This window comes from Oryzias latipes, chromosome 7, assembly GCF_002234675.1.
Source record: "Oryzias latipes chromosome 7, ASM223467v1".
Taxonomy (NCBI): Eukaryota; Metazoa; Chordata; class Actinopteri; order Beloniformes; family Adrianichthyidae; genus Oryzias; species Oryzias latipes.
This window is the reverse complement of record NC_019865.2, coordinates 16,111,163-16,131,934: the sequence shown is the minus strand read 5'-3', so window position 1 is coordinate 16,131,934 and position 20,772 is coordinate 16,111,163. Positions and strand designations below refer to the sequence as shown.

The following is a 20,772-nucleotide window of genomic DNA, read 5'->3' as shown; positions in this document are numbered from 1 at the left end:
TGCCTTTCTTTAACATCTACATGTACATGCCTTTGTGAATGTAATTTACTAACAGTGTCTGTGCCATGGAAGTGACAGGTTTAACAAATATTAATGCCTTTTGTTGTTTTTTTCTTTTTTAATTAGGGAAACATCTCAGTTAGAACTTTTCTAATTACCCTGAATAATTTACTGCAGGAGCGGAGCAGAAGCAGGACAACTGAGCTGGAGTCTCCATGAGAAAACAAAAAATTCAACTGGACCCAGTATTTCTTTGATACTGGATCAGGAAACAAAAACACTGGTTTACTACATGACAATTAACAAGAAGAATGATATTAAACGTGAAGTAAATTATCATTCTTTAAAAAATGTTTGAAACCAGCACATGGTAGAAGAAGAAGGTTCGGCTGTTTCCTTCCTCCTTAAGCAGAGGATACGCCAAACCATCCTTTCTAAATGAAGAGAAAAATAATCCAATCCCACAATTCTTTGCAGAAAGCAAAGTGATAGCAGTTTACGACCGCAGTTAAACTTGTAATGTCTGCCAATGAAGTAAAAGAAAACAGCCTTGAAAGAAGGGGATCGGAAGGACTTTTTTTAAAGGCCTCATACACAAACACCCTTTTTTTCCCACTCTGTTTACATCCTTGCATCCCACAACTGAACAGTAAATAACTAAAACCCCAAAGTGGACTGAACTGAATTACAACAATCCAATGTATTATCTATTCATTTGTAGTTTGACGTGTTTTTGTATAGCGCTTTTAAAAACCTTGTTTATTAATTGGTGCTTTCAAAATAAACAAAATTAAATTATATTCAACTGTCCCTGACTTTATGTTCTGCCCTTATTTGCATTCTTACATGACCACTCTTCACATAAATAGTTGCTTTTTTTTTCCCCACAAATTTTTTTTTTTTAAATCCTGGTTGAAGTATGTCTCAGAGCATCGGCGTCTGCAGTACTCAATGTCTTTTAGTGTTGTTTACTGGATGCAGCCTATAAAAAAATGATTAAAAAAAGCTCAGTTACAAGGTTTTTAAGATTTGTTTTATGCATATTTTTTTACTTAAGGTTAGAGGACAACTAAGAATTTATAAAACACAGATCATACTCCATTACTGAATTTTAAGCATCTACTTCATTGAAAAAAAGCTTGATTTACTAAGATGAGTTGACTTCAGCAAACATGAAAGAGTCTTTGTAAAAGAAAAGCAATAATTTCAAGAAGGGGCATTGCTGCTTCAAGAGCTTCTTCACATTGGCACTGAAGAGTATCAGATGTCACCTTTTTGCTTCTGCTCAGCCAGGCTTTACTTATGTGGATGGGAGGAGGATACAGTTGTAAACACATTATCCATCACAGTGTAATTGCACAAAGGCAAAAATGCTCATCGAATTACTGAAAAGAAGAACTGCCACCATTTTAGTGCACTCTTGCTCAGTAATTATTACTAATGGTAGTTTTATCAAGTGTGTCTCCTTCACATACATGTCAGGTGCTTGTTTTCTAATCTCCAAACATCATTCAGATGCCTAATTTCAGTACGCTAATGTGCTCATTGCCTCAATCTCCTTCAACCTCCTTCTGCCTCAAGACTTCAGAAGCAGTGATCTGGCTGGTATGCGATGCATTACTAACTGTATAAATATCAAACTGTACTCTGTTCTGTGTCACTCTTAACTGCTGGAATGTTGTCTGAGCTGGGACTTGGCAGCATTTTGTGGTTGCGTTCGGGGACAGGCAGTCAAGGAGTGCACCCGCCATCAAATATAATCAGGAGAAGATCTAATATGTTGTGTTGGGTTTTCATGTTTGGTCGTTGTTAATTTGTCTGGTCCCCATAGCAACACAACAGAGTTTTGTGCAAGAAACTAAACACGACTGGAATAAGCTTTTAATGAGATTGCGACCCCTCAGAATCTGCAATACTGCTGACCGTATCAAAACCTAGCTTGTGACTTTGCATGAAAAATGATTTAGGAGAGAGCTGCTAATAAGCATCATGTTTTCCCTCATTACACAAGCACACACCTATGCACACACACAATAATGCATAAATATGTTGGCTTTCACTTCTATTGATGCAGCTACACATGCGCATGGACACGCTCACGTAAATGCACCAAACCAAATCCTTTTTCCCACCATTTCTAATCACAGAGTCAGGTTTTTTTTCATTGTGCCTCTCTGCGAGCTTGACCCAAATTCATAGCATCTCCCAGCCACTATTTGAATGTTTAGCTTGTCACAAAACCTACATAATTAATCACTTTTGCTTTAACATAAATAATTACATAAAGTCATTTTCACAACTGCTTAGCAACTCTCTATTTATAGCCTTTTTAATGATTTATTTAAGTCCTCATCAGGAGTCAAATGGTGGCTTTGAATTTTACATCTCATTGACAGATTTGAACACCAGTGTTCAAACTCAACAGACCGTCTGGCCCCTATCTCCAAAGAGCTGCTTAGGTTGGGTCCTACAATTATACCCACACAAAATATTCTCACCGTAAAGCTGGGAACGGTTGGGCTCTGAAAATGCTGACAGGGATAAGGTCTCAATGCGGAAAGTAACAATGACCATGATCCGTTTCATGTTAGGTAATCCTCTAAATAATGAATCCAGCGGATCTGCAGAATCCACTCCCCTGGATGTCCCTTGCTGTTTTGAATGGTCTAAATTTCTGAGCAAGCTCATGTCACGAACAACTCTTGATGACTTTGTGTTGCAAAACCTCAATCCATTCGAAGTCAAACCTTTTTATGTCCTTAGCTGCAGTTCTGACTCAGCACCAGCAAGTGAGGATATTTTCACCATAAGTTTTTTGAATTAGCAGGCAAAAAGGCTGAGACTAAAGTTGGTCAAACAGTCAAAACATGCTGAGATTATTAGTTTCAAAATGAATGGAAGACATTAAAAAAACAGGTTAAATTTGATATTTTATGCATTTTTAGCACATTTTGGAAAGTTGTTAACCACTCCTGCAACCTTTTTAGGTTCTCCAAACTGCTGATGTGATAATCCAGAAAATGGCATTCTGGCAGAGACAATCCACCAAAGTAATACTTAATGACAACATGCTGATTAAAAGATACCCTTTTGGAGAAAACTGTAATTTCTGCAGATGGCTTTGTGTTGCCTCAGAGGCACATTTTTGTTTTTGCAAAAGCTCATTTCCTTTCACCATGTTGGTTTTTTTTGTGTGGAAAATGCAGGATTGCAACAGTTATCATTAGTTCAGAACCAGTGATCTTTACAATTGTTTAGTTTTGTTAAAATCATTAAATTGCCCATTTCCAAGGTCTCCTGAAAAAGGAGACCTGGAAAAAGCCCCTCATACTGTATATGAGTCTCTAAGGCAAAACAGAAAAACATTTGCAAAGCTAAGCTTAATTAACAAAGAGAAGCTAAGATAACTTGTGAAATAATGTCATTTGTATGAAGTATATATGCCATATTTGATGTGGCATACATACTAATATTGAAGTAAATACATTGCATAAATTACAATATATTGACTTTTACAATTAATGCTGATTTTAATAATACATGTTTGCATATTTTCATATATTCTGATTAATTAGGAATATAAATTACAGAAGTAAGTGCAGATTGTTTTTTCATGCAAGGCATAACAAAACATTGTAAGATTTGATTACATGTCTGTAGGATCACATTAAATCCAACCAGCCGACACACATGACCTGAATTTCATTTGCATTTTTTTGGGTGTATATACATGTATTTCTGCAGTTTGTGATACAGCAATTCAAAGATTATTAGTAAAATCTGCAGGCTTTTTTGGGGGGATGGGGATGGGGTTTGGAATTTTGCAAGAATAGCTGTAAATCTGTCAGGTCAACACAGTTTCAGCTTTGCAGCACTAAGTGGTGTAAAACAGATGTCACACTCTCCTTTCCCTTATAAATAAATCCAAAGCGAGGTTAAATTAAAAACTCCGACCTTCCTGTCTTTCCCCTGCCCTCCTTTTTTCAGGTTTTTGGCCTGCATATTGCTTCTGGTGCAGCCTTTTTGAGTTTTTATGCACAAAACAAATGACAGGCAGAGAAATCTCACCTATTTTTTATAAAATACTTCATGTCCCTACAATAAATGTCAAGAGCAGCTCTTCCAAAGTGCGTCTTTTTGCAGGGAGAAGCAGAGATTACAAATAGTCTTTCTCATATCCACTGCTAAAAGCTAAATTGAAAAAGTTCTTTTGATGCTTGTCAGCATGATCTGTTTTTCAAAACTCTATGTAGCAACAACAGAAACTCTACATAAACATAAAACCTAAGGTTTTTTTTGTGTGTGCATCAAATCACACTGACAAGTCAGGTAATATGGTGGTAAACATCAACCAGTCTGGTCCTGTTTTGCATTACAAAAACTACAAAGGGTATGTCCATGTTGGTTCTATCTAGACGTGTCACACAGAAGCACAGATTTGTTTGAAGACTCAGCTAATCTTGAGCACTGAGGACAATTGGACGTGGTTCCTGGAGACTGACAGTGATAAACATGACACCATTGAGTGACGGAGAACATGCACATGGGGCAGAAGTGATGCTGTGGAGTCTTTTATTAATGTCTAGTCAAGCTTTCCCTGAAACCAGTCCCAACAGGGAAACCAGAAGGAATGAATGTGATGGTGATGGTTACAAACAACAATAAGAATGCATGTATTCATACATATATTCTGACCTAAAGAAGCTACACATACAAGAGAGAGCAGCTTATTCTACAAGACAGTGCTAACTGTTTTTTTTTAAAGTTCTTAGTAGCATCTGGCATCCTGTCATAAGAAAGTTAATCTGCACATAAAAAGACAAAACACACCAATAAAACCTGGCTTCATTTTAATGCATGACATTAAGTGTTAATACTTCACAAGAATATTTTAGCAAACAAATGCGGAAAGCATTCATATTCTCTAAATATGTAGCTTGAAATGAGGGATGAGCCAAGTCACATTTGCAGTATAAGAGTTGCTATCAAGACATGCTAAAAGCCTTTTTCACTCTCAGTGCCTGGGGATTCGAAAGAAATGCACTTACAGAGGCCATTACACCGAGATGCTGTGGTGTGAACCGGAGGATTGAGTAAAGCAGAAGGCAGTGTGAAGAAAGAGTTAACTGCATAAGGTGGAAAGATAAACACATTACTGCTTCGCTAGTCGCCACAAGTAACATAATGAACTCCTAATCGCTGCTGAGGGTGTAATTCATCTATGAAATCAGCAGCAAATTGAGATGAGGAAAATCAGTTTCTGATCTTTCTCATGTGGGAGTTTGGCAGGAAGGATATTGAACGGTGTGCCTCTCAAAAGGTTAGGAGTAACACTTTCCTGTCAGCATCAATATTCTGCCAGTGGAAAACTTCCCCTTGGATGTGTCATGTACACACAGGCCTGCCAAGCAGCACAGGAGTCCGGAGGATGAACGCATCTGTATTCTACTCAGCATTGGCCTGATAAGCAGAATCTAACGCAGAAGGTCAGAATGTCATTGTTTCAATTAACTCCAGAGGCATACAATGTCTAATGCTCCATTGATTAGAGGTTGTCAAAAAAAAACATTTCTTTTCATGTTGCTCCACATATAGTCTTTTTCTTTCGGCTTCAGCAGTAACTTGCTGTGTTGCTAAATCATAAACGCATTTGCATTGCCCTTTCCTTTTTGGTTCACTTTCCTATGATGAACAATGGAAGTGAAGCTGAGATCAGGATTATGCTGTTGGTTGATATCAACCCCTTTTTCCTTTGTTTGTTCCAACAAAGTGAAACAAAAATCATATTTATAACCTACATTGTCCCATTCCATTTTGTATTTTTCACTTTCCTTTTAGTAGTAGAAGTGTTTGTGCAAAGATAAAACATTTGAAGAGGCAGAAAATATAAAGGGATGTGGAAGTGCAGTAAAAAAAAGGAACAACTTACCTTTTCTGCAGATTGTGCTGTGCCAAAGAAAATTGGGATGAAGGCCAGCCACACTATACAAGTGGTGTACATAGTGAAGCCAATGGGCTTGGCTTCATTGAAGTCTTCTGGTACATCCCTTGTCTTGATAGCATAAATGGTACATGTCACCATCAGAAGGATGCTGTAACCCAACGAGCAAATCATTTGCAAGTCTGTGATGTCGCACTTAAGCACACCACGGGCCAGCTTGGGGTTTATGGTTTTCTGCTCATCGTAGTCAATAATTGTGTTTGGTGGGTCAACAGCAAACCACACCAACACCCCCAGCAGCTGAACACAGATTAGACTGGATGTGATGGCGATCTGTGAGGTGGGACTGATAAAGCGAGGAGCTGTCACTGTCTGCTTCCCCTGTTCGAAAATCCGATAGATGCGGTTGGTCTTGGTGAGCAGAGCTGCGTAACTGATGCACATGCCCAGGCCCAGGAAAATCCTCCGGAAGGCACACACGGCAACATCAGGTTTGGCAATCATGAGGAACGTGATGATGTAGCACAGGAAGATGCCAGTTAGCAGGACATAGCTCAGCTCTCTCCCCGATGCTCGGACGATCGGTGTGTCATTGTAGCGCACAAAAGTTGCCATCACAAAGATAGTGGCAATGATACCAAGCATGGCCAGGAAGACAGGAATGATCGCCCAAGGAGAATGCCACTCCAGCTTGATGATGGGTATGGGCTGGCAGGAGGTTCTGTTGGAATTGGGCCTCATGTTGTAGGCGCACAATCTGCAGGACGTCTCATCGTACTGATACTGGTAGCCATCACATAGCTCACAGTGCCAGCAGCATGGCATGCCCTTTACTTTCTTCTTCCTCTCTCCAGTTTTGCAGGGCAGACTGCACACAGATATGGGCACCTCCTGATCCCCATCTGGCCACTGAAGCTCGTCCAGCTGGGAAAAGTATGACACATAGCAAATAGGGATGAAGAATTAGCAAGGGTGAGAAATTGAGAGGTAACAGGTGGCAAAGTGCGCCTAAGTTTTAGAGAAAAAACACAACCAGGAATAGTAAAAGAAAAATGGAAGATAAATCGTAAAAATTATATGTGGAATGTATGATTCTGTCACCAGTAACTCCATTAGTTTTGTGAAATAAAATATAATCTTTCCGATCAGCTGAAAAGAACGATTAACTTAACACAATACAAAATCTGTCTTGCCAGTTTCTTAAAGGGATTGCCTTTTCTAATACTGGAAAGTAATTGAAATCGCCATGGCAACACAGCCTACCTTTGTTCAGTGAAATAAAAATAAATGTGAAATGCAAAAGACATTAGGTTTTAATACAGGAGTCAGCGAGCTATGAAATACATGATGAGAAGGAAGGAAAATGGGATTTAGGTTGGCAAAATGCAACTGTTAGAATTGCAAGGCTATTTCTATTTATGATCTTGTCATGACAATGAAAAGTGCAATACACAGATGCTGAAAGCGACCGAATGAGAGCCAAAGCCAAAAGACCCCAAGGCATTTCATACTTCAAGCTTAAGTTATAGTTTGAAAGTACAAGTAGGTCTGAAAGAGCTGGGACAAGAAAATGTACACATTTATTGAAGAATTAGAAAGCAATCTGACATAGAGCTAATCCCTGAATCTATCATGTAGCGGCGCCAAACTGGGACTGGGATCTTAAGAAGATTCACCAGATGGTTTCTCAGTAGTGTCACTGATCAACAGAAGACACAGCATCAATATAAATTAGTAGAACAGCAGCACATGAACACTCTGACAGCTGGTATTTACATGCAGAACCTAGCTGGTCAGGATACTTGAAGGGTCAAATTTCCAAAACCATATTTACATTTGTTCTGTGTCACATTTGGCCATATCCTGTCAGCAGTCAGCCTCCAGACTGATCTCTGTTAATCTCGTAAAACTGTTATTTTTGACCATAAAATAGCATATTTTTCAGACTATAAGTTGCTGGGAGTATAAATTGCAGCAGCCAAAAAATGCATCACTTAAAAAATCATTTATAGGTTGGAGTATAAATTGCACTTTTGGGAGAAATTTATTGGAAAAAGAAAATGGGACCAAAAAGATTTTGATTTTGTCTTAAAAAGGCAAATCATAATAATGACATAAAAAAATAATAAACTGACTATCTACACGCTACATCACTGCAACACATTGATGCTCATTTAGCTTCATGAAACATGAGACCAATCTATTGTATTAGCGCAACATATGAACAATTGTTCTGATAACCATAGCATAAAGAACATGCTAACAAGTCAACTAAACTCTTTATATCACTTCAAATTACAAAATCCATTGAATTCTTTATCCTTTGTGTCGACATGGAACAATTCTGCCAAACCTGGCTCAAGACTGAGCGGCACTTCTTCTGCACTGCTGTCAGTAGCAAATACTGGTACTGCACCTTAGATATTTAGGTACCCTTGGTGGGGAGGGCGATTGGACATCCCTGTGTGCAATCAGGAGATGTCCCCTCAGTATCCTACCCGCCAATTTTAACTGCACCCCCTTAGTACACATGCCCTTTACCCCTCAAAACATTGACTCCAACACAAACACACATACATGCACACACACACCCTCACAAACACACACACACATGCATTTCCGTGTCCCTGGGGTGTGGGTTCAAATTTCCAACTGTAGGCAAGCCTGGTTGGGCCATGTTTGCAACACTTCTTGTGGACCCCCTCTTCCACTGGGTGTCCTCCTCCTGGGCGGGGATGGCTGGCCCCTGCCTTGATCTCTCCTGGACCAACCGTGGGCCGGTTGGGTGGCTGCCTGGAGCGTTGGGCGGGTCTACCTTGGGGGGTCCTGGCTTGTACCTGGGATAGGGGTGCTCTCCTGGTTCGGCTGGAGCTTGCACTCTCTGTCCCCCCATGCCCCCCTGCTCTCTGGCTTTGGGGGCCTCCGTGGCAGTCCTGCTGACCCTGGCCTGGGTGGCGGATGTGATCGCCCTGGGGTCGCTTGTTCTCTATCTGCTGCCGAGCGGATGTTGGGGGGTTCTAGCTGCCTAAGCTGCTACGGCGGGGGTCTTGGTGTGGGGATGACTGGGCACTCTCCCTCCTTCTTTTTACATTCCTTCATCCATTTTAGAAAAACATAAACACTCACTCTAGCACAGGTGTTAGCTCACCTTTGCACAAATACTTTGCGTGCTTGAATGAAATATTTCACACTAGTTGGTTTGAAGGCATAGTTATGCGTATGTGAAAATTATTTGTATTGTGTACATTTTGAAACATGAATATTTTAGGAGCCAACAGGTATGTTTATAACATTTGAGTGTGTGTGTGGACAGACTTGTAGTACATCTAAACCTCACTGTAATGATAATAACCATCCAGCAACTTGTTGCTTTATGCTGCTTCATGGTTTTACCCCCCCCCCCCCCCCCCGCCCCTTCTAAACCCCCCCCCCCTAACATCCCTCTCTCTTCTTTCCTAATTTCCTCTTCCGTCCGGTCCAACACAAAAGATTTTCAAATATGATGTTGCAAATAAAATATGTCCAAAACAAGAGGCCTTTAGCTCTCATCGTTTTGCCCAGCTGTTGGACAGGACAAGTTAAAAAAAAATGCAAAAAAGAACTCAATTTAAAATCCGAAAAATATGATAATTTTAAATGCTTAGAACTTTTAGCTGATACTTTAGTTGCTCACATTTTTTTATTATAGTTGTTTTCTATCCCATCACCCGATATAATGTATTTTATAATATCAAACCTTAACCATGTTAATGAACCTATCTTGACGGTGACAGAAAGCTAAAAAGTAAAAAATGGAATAAAATAGATGGAGTAGGAGAGTCTTGCACTGTATTTTTTTCCTGTATTTGTCATAGTTTGAAGATTACTTTGTTGTCCTTGTTATTTTCCTTGATTTTGTGTCCTGTTACTTACTGCCCTATTTTGAGAGTGACCTGTTTTTATCAGTTTACATTTGGTTGACTCGTTTCATCTTCCCTGCATTTGGATCCTCCATCTGTACCCTATTAGACACCCTCTTGGATGTAAAGCACTTTAAAAGAGCTGTTGCTGAACATCCCTTCTCCCAAAATGGAAAAAAGAAGCTGTTTGCTAAGAAAGGCTGAGAGGTACTCTTTTAAGAAGTTTGAAATGCTGCAATTTCTACAATTTCTCAGCATGAGTAAAACTTTTTATGTAAGGCTTGATCAATGATAATTTATCTTGATAAATAGTTTTCAAAGAATATTTAACTCACTATTATCATGTTTTAATTAAACTTAATAACAATAACAATTCATTGCTAGTAGGCTGCTCCAGATCCTGACTGCATCTCAACCCTTCCACGACCTGACCCAACCTGACCCTTGCACCACACACACTTCAAGGGATGATCTGATCCCATTGAATCACCACAATCTATCCACGACTGTACCCTCAGACCACTGACAACACTCCCCTCCATTCCCCGCCTTATTTAAGCCTAGCTCTGACCTGAACCCTAAGCTCAACCCTAACCAGAACCTGGGGAAAGTATGGTGCACTGGGGTTCTGTCATCTACTCTCAACTACTTCTCCTCCTCCTCTATTCTGGGGTTTGTATCATTTAGTTCTCCATGCCTCTGATTGGAACAGTGCAATTGATGCATTGTCCCTCTTTCCTCCCTTCCAGAGGAGTAGGAGTGATTCTAGATTCCAGTTGGCTCGTCCGTGCTCCTGCATTTGGCTTTGAACCTAACCTCTGGCTTGTCTGTGCTCCTGTACATGACCATGTACTTCGTCTCTGGCTCGGCTCTGCTCCTGCTTCTACACTTGGTTATGGACCCTGTCTCTGGCTCGTCTCGTGCCCCCAGCTGTCCCCCAACTCATCTAGATGAAGCACATCTGCTGGACTATTTAAACATGTAGTTGTAGAGTTAGATAAGCTAATTCTTCTCTAAGAGTTCTGGTGCATTGCCTGCCTGTCCTTGGGAGGATCCCTCCTTCATGTGGGCATCCCTGAGGTTTTTGTTCCGGAATAAAAATTTTTTAGGGGTTTTTCCTTACCAAGAAGGAAAAACTGTTTAGTTTAGTTTGGCCAATACCTATTGAATTCTATGACTACAGGCACTTTTTTATTTCATGTTTATTATACAATTACCGGAATGAAGCCCATTAAGACAACTATTGTTGTAATATTGGGCTATACGAATAAAATTGAAATTGAAATAAACCCAATTTTTTGCATTTTTGGACAGTAAATCTTTAAAGCTAATAGCTGCTACGAGTAGGCACTATAGTAATTAGTAGGGTTTCCTTATTTGTGCTGTTATTGAAAAAAAAGGTAAACATTTTATTTGTCTAAACCTAGGAATGTCCAAAGTGCATTAAAGATTTCTAAAAGTGACAAAAATATATGAGTCTGGGTTTATTTTTTGGAAATCAAAAGAGCCATGCTAAACTCTTGGGAATGCACTGCCAGAAAAGTCATACAGAATAGTAAAGTTGGAAACGGCACCTGTCTCGATCCAAAAGCAGCGAAACTGTGCAAACATTGCTGACACGACTCTTCTGAACCAAAAAAATGTCTGTCAGTCAGTCTGAAAACCATACTCCTTTAAAGTCAACAGGTGTCATTCTTTAAAGAGGTCATTTTGTACTGCTATTGCTGTGACAGGTGTAGCACATTTAAACATGATCTATGTTGCATTACATTTACAGGAACTGAAGAAGTAAACAAGTAAAGAATTTCACAAGATTTTTCACTTGTTGGGAAGCAGTTTGACCTCATAATAATGACTATTTAACATGAGCAAATCAATAAATAAAGAAAATAAATCCACACTTTACTGCATAGATGCATACCTAACAGAATCCTTCATTTCATATGTGGTCAGTATTGACAGACACATTGACACAGTTTTTGCCTCTGCAGTGTGCTTGGGATGTGTGCACCTGTATGACAAATGTGTTATTTCCATGCTGTCTGGGTAGATTATCACCTGCCATTTATCTCGGGGCATAAGGGTGCCATTTGTTATTTGGACAATGGGTGGTGTTCTCTGGAAAACCTCCCGATTACACACAGTGCTGAAACAGTAATGAGACCAGTAGCTCTGTTACCATGGAGACCAGGATTTTTTTTTCTTTTTGACACTTTAATGATGCCAAAGTTTTCTTTGGGGTTTTGATTTTGTTATATTTTAAAGTTCATTTAAAGCTTCCTTGAGTTTAAACAATGAATTATTTTAATAAAAACTATATGATATTAAACAGAAAGAAGCCTTTCAGTTTGATGACTCATAAGGTTTTATTGAACAAAAAAATCAAAACAATTATGTGAAACACAAAAAGGTTTACATTTGTGTTTCACATAATTTGATTTGATTTTTTTGTTTTACTTGTGTTTTTTCAATTTAATTTTATTTTAGAGATTTGCAAATATTAAGACTAAAAGAACCACATCAAGTAGTGACTGATGGTTGAAATAATATACACATTTTTATAGCAAAGAAATAGCATAAAGCCAGAATGAAGTGTTTCAAAGACATGAACAGAAAGGTAAACTTTTACAGTATTTGTTCTAATGAAGCTAAACTGAAAATTAGATATATTCTGCTCTTGTTTTTGCAATAAAGTGATAAGACATCACGTTTAAATATTCCATACTCTGCGGAATGTTCTGAGGATTTTGCTTTGGTGCATTAGATCATAAAAAATGCATAATTTGAAATGAGAAAGTCTCTCTTACTGATTGGTCTTCCAGTAAGCAGGAAATTCCAAAACATACAATCTGTCTCCAATTGTTCAAAAACCTGTTCTTGGATATTAAAAACAGAGGTTCTGGGTTTTCTTTTCAGTTCTCAGATCTCAGCCCCATTGAGAATCTGCAAAGGGAGTTCAAGGTTAATGTCCATGCTCAGAAAGCATGAATTCAAGATGAGCAGAAACAATTTGCAATGGAAGACTGGGCTAAAATCCCCCAAGAGACATGTCCAGTTAGATACAAAGTACAAAAAGAAATTTTTACACAGTTGAAAGGCTGAAGTAAAAACTACTAAATATCAGAGGACTATTTTTTAATTAAATGCTTCAATAAAAACAAAACTTAGAATGCAACTTCATCATCTATTATTATTATTGATTATACATCCAAATGCCTTAGGCAAATATGAAAATTTGCCGTTAACAAAGAATGCTTTCAGAAACAAAAATAATTGTTTTTGTTAACAATTTACAAGAATCAAAGTGAGTAAACAAAAGAAAAATCTAAATTAAATCATTATTTAATGTTGCTACCTTCAAACCAGCATCAATTCCTATTCAATTGCTCAAGTCAGAGGTTTAGTTAGGTGTATGATCCAGCATATGCTAAATAGGTGCTATAATGAAAACGGCGGACGTGGTGAAGCGGTAGGGCGATCGACCCATGATCGTAATATTGTAGGTTCGATTCCTTGCACACCCATGAGTCAAATTGTAATTGGGCAAGACACTGAACCCCACCTTGCCTCTGGTGGGAGGTTGGTGCCTGTGTTCGGCAGCGGACCCACCACCAGTGTGTGAATGTATGTGTGACTGGGTGAATAGGTCTGTGACTGTAAAAGCGCTTTGGGCCTTGAAGAAGGTAGAAAAGCGCTATATAAGTATACACCAATTTACCATTTACCACATGTTTTGAAACCCAGTCATGAACTGAAAAAGGTCTAAAACTTGGTGGGTAAATACCAAACCAAGGTGAAATCGAATAAGTCAGTTTCATGTCATGGCAGGATTGAGCACAGCAACAAGACACAAGGTAGTTCTACTGCATCAGCAAGATCTCTCACTGGCAAAGATTTCAAAGCCACAACCACACCTTCTCCATCTAACTCCATCCTCTGTCACTCATGCCAACCCCCCACACGTCTTCCTTCTCTGCATCCATGAACCTCCTCTTTGGTCTTCTTGCTCTTCTTCTGGACCTCTTTCCTGGCATCTCCGACTTCAGCATCGTTTCACCAACATTGTCACAGTTCCTGCCCTCAATTTGTCCAATCCATCTCAGTCTGACTTCCCTGCATTTATCTCCAAACATCTAACATGATCTGTTCCATCTTCATCACTCCCAACAAGAACCTCTACATCTTAGCTCTTCTACTTCCATCTCTGCCTCTTCTCTCTCGGAGTCACTGTGTCCAAACCAGGGGTGGGCAAACTTTTTGACTCATGGGTCACCAAAGGTTCTAAAATTTGAGAGTTGAGGTTGACGGATATCAGAAAAAGAATAATTTCTTCCAACAGCACACACATGCTGAACAACTTTTGCACCTTAACAAACGTCAATGTTCTGTAATTGTAGTGTACAATGCATAGTTGGTCACCAGCTTTAATGGGAAAATGAAACATTACTAAATAAATTTAATATAATTTATTCAAAATTGGTGGGCCGGATTAATCAGTTTAGTGGGCCGCAAATGGCCCCCAGGCCATAATTTGCCCACCCCTGCTCTAAACCAACATCATAGCTGCTCTCACCACAGTCTTCTACACCTTGCCTTTGCTGACACTCTCCTCATGCATCACACCTGAAACCTTCCTCCACTAATTCCAACCTGTTTGCACATATATGCATGTAAATAATCTTTGTGAGAGATTTTTTTTTTTGTTTTGGTTACAAAATAGTAGTTTTTTGGTCTCTAAGAGAATCTGTTGTTTTGGAACCCAGGACTAAAATATTTGTTGCTTACTATTCCAATTATTTTTTCTAAAGTAAATACCCTTACTATTTAAGTGTTTCTGCTGTATTACAACTGCATGAAGTAGTTTTATTGCATTGCGTTTCCTGCCTTCTGAATGTAAACAAAAACAAAAAAAAAATAAATCACATTTCTATATTTTAGCTCTGAAATCTTTCCGATTCCCTGCAACATAGCAGCAGCTTAGAATTTTATCCTTAAGTTTCATCTGACAAAATGTGATCAAAGACTTTCATTAAGCACAGTAAAGCCTTCTAGCTAATTAGCTCCAGGAGGAGCATAAAGAGTGTGTACAATGTTTCAGTTGTCAGATTTCAACAACATCAACAACCCCAGAAGCTCTCTGCTGTCAGAAGCTGAATGCAAAATATGTAGACTGACATGTTGGTTAAAAACAAGCCCTTTCTTTCTATGCCAGTCTGCAGCGTCAGTTCTTTGATGCACACAGTGTAAGCATGATGAAATCCAAAAGTAAGAAGTTTTTAGGGGTTTGTTTTACCATCTCTTGACTGTCTAGTGTCATATTCCGGGAACCTCTGTCACAGGAGAAAATGTGACACTAGGGTGACCAGCAAAAGATAATTTGTCATTTGTCTTCAGCTTTGCTTTGTCTTAGAAATGGGCTTAGATGTCCCAAAGTTTCTAAATTTACTGTTTTACAAAAAATATTCACACACACCTGATAATCTATTCTTAAAGACATATCCTCTGGCTAAATTCTGCAAAAAATGATGGGTTTTCTGTAGTTAGAAAGTCACTAAGACACATTTGGGCTCTAGTTCTCACAATTTTTGAGATGCAAACACTTTGTATGTCCACACTTCAGTTTTGGGAACTCTAAAGTTGCATCATGTTTTAAAACTTCAATCTTGATGCCCTTTTTAAACTTGAAAACTTAAATCTGTCATTGAACTTGCTTGCAGTTTGTGAAGGTCCTACCTTAAGCTGAAGGTTTTCAACCCACTGTCCCACAGCTTTGTATTCTGGGGTGGAAGAGTTGGTCATCTGGAACTGGAACAGGTCATATCGTCCTGGAGCATCCCCATTTTTGTTAAACACAACAGATGTTCCAGCACTGCCTGTGAGGGTCAAGAGAAATAACAGTCACAAAACACTACATTCAGTAAATAATAAATTCAGTCGTGATGGGAAACAAGGCATCTTGTAACTGAAGACTAATATTAACCTATTTTTGTATGCAATACACAGAAGGGCTGGAAGGAGCTTATTACAGTAAACACCAAATACGCCATGATCTTTTATGATTATGGGAGGCCCATAAAATTTATAATGACCTAATTAGCACTTATTCTTACTTCTTATTCATCATAGGTCATGAACTAGAATGACCAATTCAATGTATGTTTGTGCATACTGTTCTCCTGGGCCCAGGCAGAACATGAGGCGTACTAACTCCAAAGCCAAAGCTGCAGATGCTCTTCAACTACTCTCAGTGTGCAGAAGCCTCTCAGGCCGGCCAAGCCCTGAAGATTTCTCTCATTAACTAAGGGGACTGGGGACACCTGGAGCCCTGTTCACGATTAAAAAGAGCTTGTAAGGCAAAATGTGCTGAAGCCAAGATATCTGTTACACCAGCTGTTATAGAAAAACTGTTGTCCTTTATTTGGTTTAAAGTTGTCTGCATTACTCGTGAGGTCAAACATCTCGGAAAGCTGTGACACTGAAATGAGCTTCCGTTCACCTTGGTACTACATAAGCAGTGCACATAAGGGCATACCGGTTACAAAATGGGGCGGGGGGGGGGGGGGGGGTTGTCTAATGACTCTTAGCATGGGAATTAAATGCTTTAAATAGCTCTGGTAAAAGAAAAAATAGAGAAGGGACTGCAGATATGAATCCAAACCATTGCGGGAAATTGATGTCTTTTTTAAAAGAGAGCTTTTGGCTTCTGGGTAAAATTATGCTTCATATATACATATTTTTTCTATTCAGGAAAGCCACCTTCTTTACATTTTTGCTTCTTCTTTCCAAGGACATTTCGCTACTTAATATTCCACAAAATCCTCAGACCAAAGGTCTCTAGTAAAACATGAAAAGGTGTTATAACAGCAGGAAAGGCAGGTTTCAGACAGATCAGGACTTTTTTTTAAAAACAAAATATCACAGTTGTCATTTCACTGATGCATGTGTAATTTTGTGAGCCTTAAAGCAGTAATTTTCATATTGATACAGACCCAGATGATAGTATACGTATGAGCATATTCCACTACAACAATATGCAAATGGAGCCATTTGACAAATCCACTTAAATGTGGATTTTTTTTAAAGTATCCTCGTGTCAGCTTAGCCATTGAAGCAGAGCACTGGAGTTTAAAACACATTCCAGTGAACTTGTAAAAAGTGGAAAACCTTTGCAAAAACCATACTAAACCTATGTGGACAACTCACCGTCCTGTCACTTCAGAAAGAGAACACAAAGTTGTTGACATGTATGTATAGATGGTGACAAGGTATTGACTTTCGAAAGGAAAAGTTATGGCAAGCTAATTAAATGTCTCTGCGAATTCTTTTTTTTAAGTGTACATGGTAAATCTAAGCAAACAGTAATTCTGTTAAGCCATGGATAATTGGGTCCCGGCACTCTTTAAGTTTAAAGCAAATAATTAAGTGGCGTTTCTCTGTGTGCACATAAACAGGCATTAGAAATTAATTTATGTTTTTTAATGACTGATATTTTCAAAGAAACAAAATGGCCTGTGCAGACTCCTTAGCGAGACACTGTCTAAGATTAAAGATTTAAACATTTGCATGCGGCTGTGAACTAAGACATGACAAAAGTGCTCTGCTGCTGTGCTGTGCTGAGTAGCGTGGGTGGACCAGGGATGCACTGCTGTGTTTCTCTCGCATCATTATTCTTTCCTTTTTTCTGCTTCTCACTCCTTAGCTTCTGCACAGCGGGGAGATCAACACTCTCTTGCTCTCAAACATACATTAGCAGTGGCATGCACTGGATAATGTGGTAACTGTCTAAATGCAATGAGAGCCTGTGAGAGTTGCCTGATGGTTCACTAATAAGTTAAAATGTTTTAGAATGTGACAGCAAGAGACTGGGAGGGGAAAATCTGATGTTTTGGTTGATAAATGAGCCTCTTTAGCCAGTCCCACACTAAGGTAGATTTTTTCAGAGCATTAAGGGAAGTTAACAGAAGCCCAGATGGTTTCTGAGACTGGACAGCAGATTCCCAATCCATTGCATGAATGTACACTATGTTAAGGTCTTCTTGAAATCTCTGCACCACACAAACAAGTACATGCATTCTGCTGCTTTGGTTCCACCTTAAAATTGGGGGCTTTGTGCCTGCTGGCACTCTGTACTGCTACCATAGCGACCGTTTGAGGAAAAGGCAAATGTCTCTAGCCTTCAGCTTGCAGACAGAAATTTGCTTTCACACTTTTTATATATATTAATCACTGCACTGAATAACCTTTTTGTTTTTTTTCTTAATGGCATCATACATGAACAGTTAACAAAATATATATGAAAAATAATTTTACCACAATTATATTGTCTTTCTGTAACTTTAAAGCTTTTACGAATAAATCAAAATAAAAAGTATGAATGGAAATCATTCATTTTGCAGTGTGACATAAATATTGCTTTGTGCAAAATTCCACTTTAGTTACTCTTTCTATGTAATGACATATATACCAGTCTGCCATCATAAGTACATAACCTGCTGTGCCATATGGTCTGCTACAAAACCATCTGGGAAGTCGTCACTGGAAAGCATTTAAGGAAGGGACAGGCACGAGATACCTGGCGTGTAAATGGACAAGCATCTCGAACAGGAAATGGCTCCAGTGTTGCTGCTTTTTCCTTCTATATCAGTGAGGAAATATTTGCCTTTTATGCTTTAACTGCTCCCTGGAAACATTAGTTATACATTTTTCAAAGCCTTGCATGTCTCATAATGTATGAGAGTCGCTTTAGTGTTGTTTGCAGTGCTGTTAAAACCTATGCGGAGTCATTGCTAAAGCACAGAAAAATGGAATTAACCTGTAATAGTCAATTATTCATCAAAAAGATATGTTGTTAGAATTAATAATTTAACATCATATATGATCTATCATATTGGTGATAGATATGTTGTGTCATCTATGAGATTAGGAACCAGTAGGAGCATATAAAAAAGAAGTATTTACATTTTTGTCATATAGTACGTAAGGAAGACCTTTTGAACTGTTTTGTGTCATGTCAAGTTGGAATTGCATCAAATTAGTTACCATTTTTTCAAGAAAGTGGAAAAAGCGTTTTCTTTGTAGTAAATCTCAACAGAAAGGCCAAATATCAGGAAAACATTGAAAACTAGTGTTTTTATCATATTCTCTTGGCATTTTTCTCATGATGTAGGTTATAAATACAGAAAATTAAGCTTAAAATAGCTATTCAGATTTTTTCCTTTTTCTTTTTTGTAATCGTGAATCAGGTGCAGGTGAAAAAAATGCCATTAGAAAAGGCTTGTAGGTGTGACGTAAATGCTACAGTTAGAGGACCACAAAATCCCTGCTCTGCCCTATTCCAATACATCCACTTGGAGACAAATAGTTCCAAAAAAGTTTTCCTCGTCTAATCTGACACCTGGCTTAAAACTGTAGCTGGATAGCGCCAATATTGCTCGCCAATTTTGTTGCACAGGTGAAGTTAGGTTAGGGATGTCAGGGGCTGTAAGCTAGCAGGAGAAAGAGGAAAGAAATGACATAATCGTAATTAAAAGACGACTGGGAACACTTTTTAAAAAGATCAAAAGATGATTGGAGTGGGACTTTAATAGTAAGTCACTTATCACCTCAACAGTTTTTATTGAAAATTACATTTTTTTTAATGAACCTGGAAATAGTCATTTTTTTACCTGTATTGTTTCTTAACCAAATCACATGGGTGCTTTCATTTCCACCAACTGGACTGAATGGTCAGAGAGTGTTCATGGGAAAACAGGAGAAAAATTCACAGTCTATAAAAACATGTGTTTTTTTGAAATAATACACCAAGACTGGTTGCCACAGAACCTCATGGGGCTCCATTTTTGGATGTGTTTAGCCTTTAATTTTTTTTTTTTTTGCATCATGTTTTATTTCCTGTCTTTATGACAACTGTGGATAAAGGGGGTAAAACAAATGAATGGATGAATGCTGATGATCAGGAAAATAGCTGGATTTCAATTCCCTGTTATTCGTGTCTTGGCTGAGACAGATAGCAGAACCGCCCTGCGTTAACTATGAGGCTGTGCTTCATTGTGGAATCTGAGGAAGCTTGCTATCAGTACACAGAAATGACTCACTATAAAACAACAAAAGATTGCAAAAACAAAACTCCCTCTGTAAGAAAAGGATGAGTCAGAACATACTAGACCAATATGCTTATGCTGTCAGTCATTACAATGAGATAATGAAAGGGTCTGTCAGCTGATTAATAAAAACAAGATCAAAAAGGTGGTGTTCTACTGATGACATGACACACAAACTACACAACATTTAATGCTTGGATTAATCTAACAGTCTGTTAGAAATAATAGAAAAATATATTTTTCTAATGTAAAAAAACTGTTTATTTTAAAGGCATACAAATATGCAATATTGAGACTATAACTCATTTTAATCAAATTAAAACTCTGGATTCTTTTTAGAAACGTTTCAGGTTAAAAATGTGATCAAACTAAAACAGGTCATTCAACTGAAACAAGCAGTACTGATTCATTACAAAAAATCTGATTGATTAACATGATCTATTTTTTCTTTTACACCTTGGAAATCTTTGAAGGCTTCCAAAATATTTAATGGAGATTCGGTTCATAATGCCAGAAATTCTGTACTTTAATGTAATGCTTAATATTTTAGCTCTGCTTGCTCAGTTTTGATTCTTTTGTTGCTTCAAATTGAGCATTCATTTCTGATTTTGTGACTTAATGTTGGAGGTACAGAATCTTGGAAAAAAGATGGAACATGATTTCAAAAAATACAAAATTTCCTTATCTGTATCTGCATTTTGAAAAGAAAACTGCTTTCTCACTGTATATAATGATCCAGTGAAAGTCCAAATATACTCCACCAAGTTCTGTGAAGACGGAAGACTTCAAAGGAGTCTCTAATTATTACTGACAGACTTACACACCAGCACAT

At 38.3% G+C, this 20,772-nt stretch overlaps 1 protein-coding gene across 1 annotated transcript in view; it reads right to left on the bottom strand.

The window, feature by feature from the left end:
* LOC101165481 (metabotropic glutamate receptor 7) overlaps positions 1-20,772 on the bottom strand; it is a 74,511-nt gene that overhangs the window by 5,818 nt on the left and 47,921 nt on the right. Inside the window, exons 7-8 of the mRNA XM_020704723.2 lie at positions 15,574-15,713; positions 5,930-6,865 (exon numbers count right to left, since the gene is read on the bottom strand). Of these exons, the coding sequence (XP_020560382.1) occupies positions 5,930-6,865; positions 15,574-15,713 (1,076 nt within the window). The remainder of the gene's footprint in view (positions 1-5,929; positions 6,866-15,573; positions 15,714-20,772) is intronic.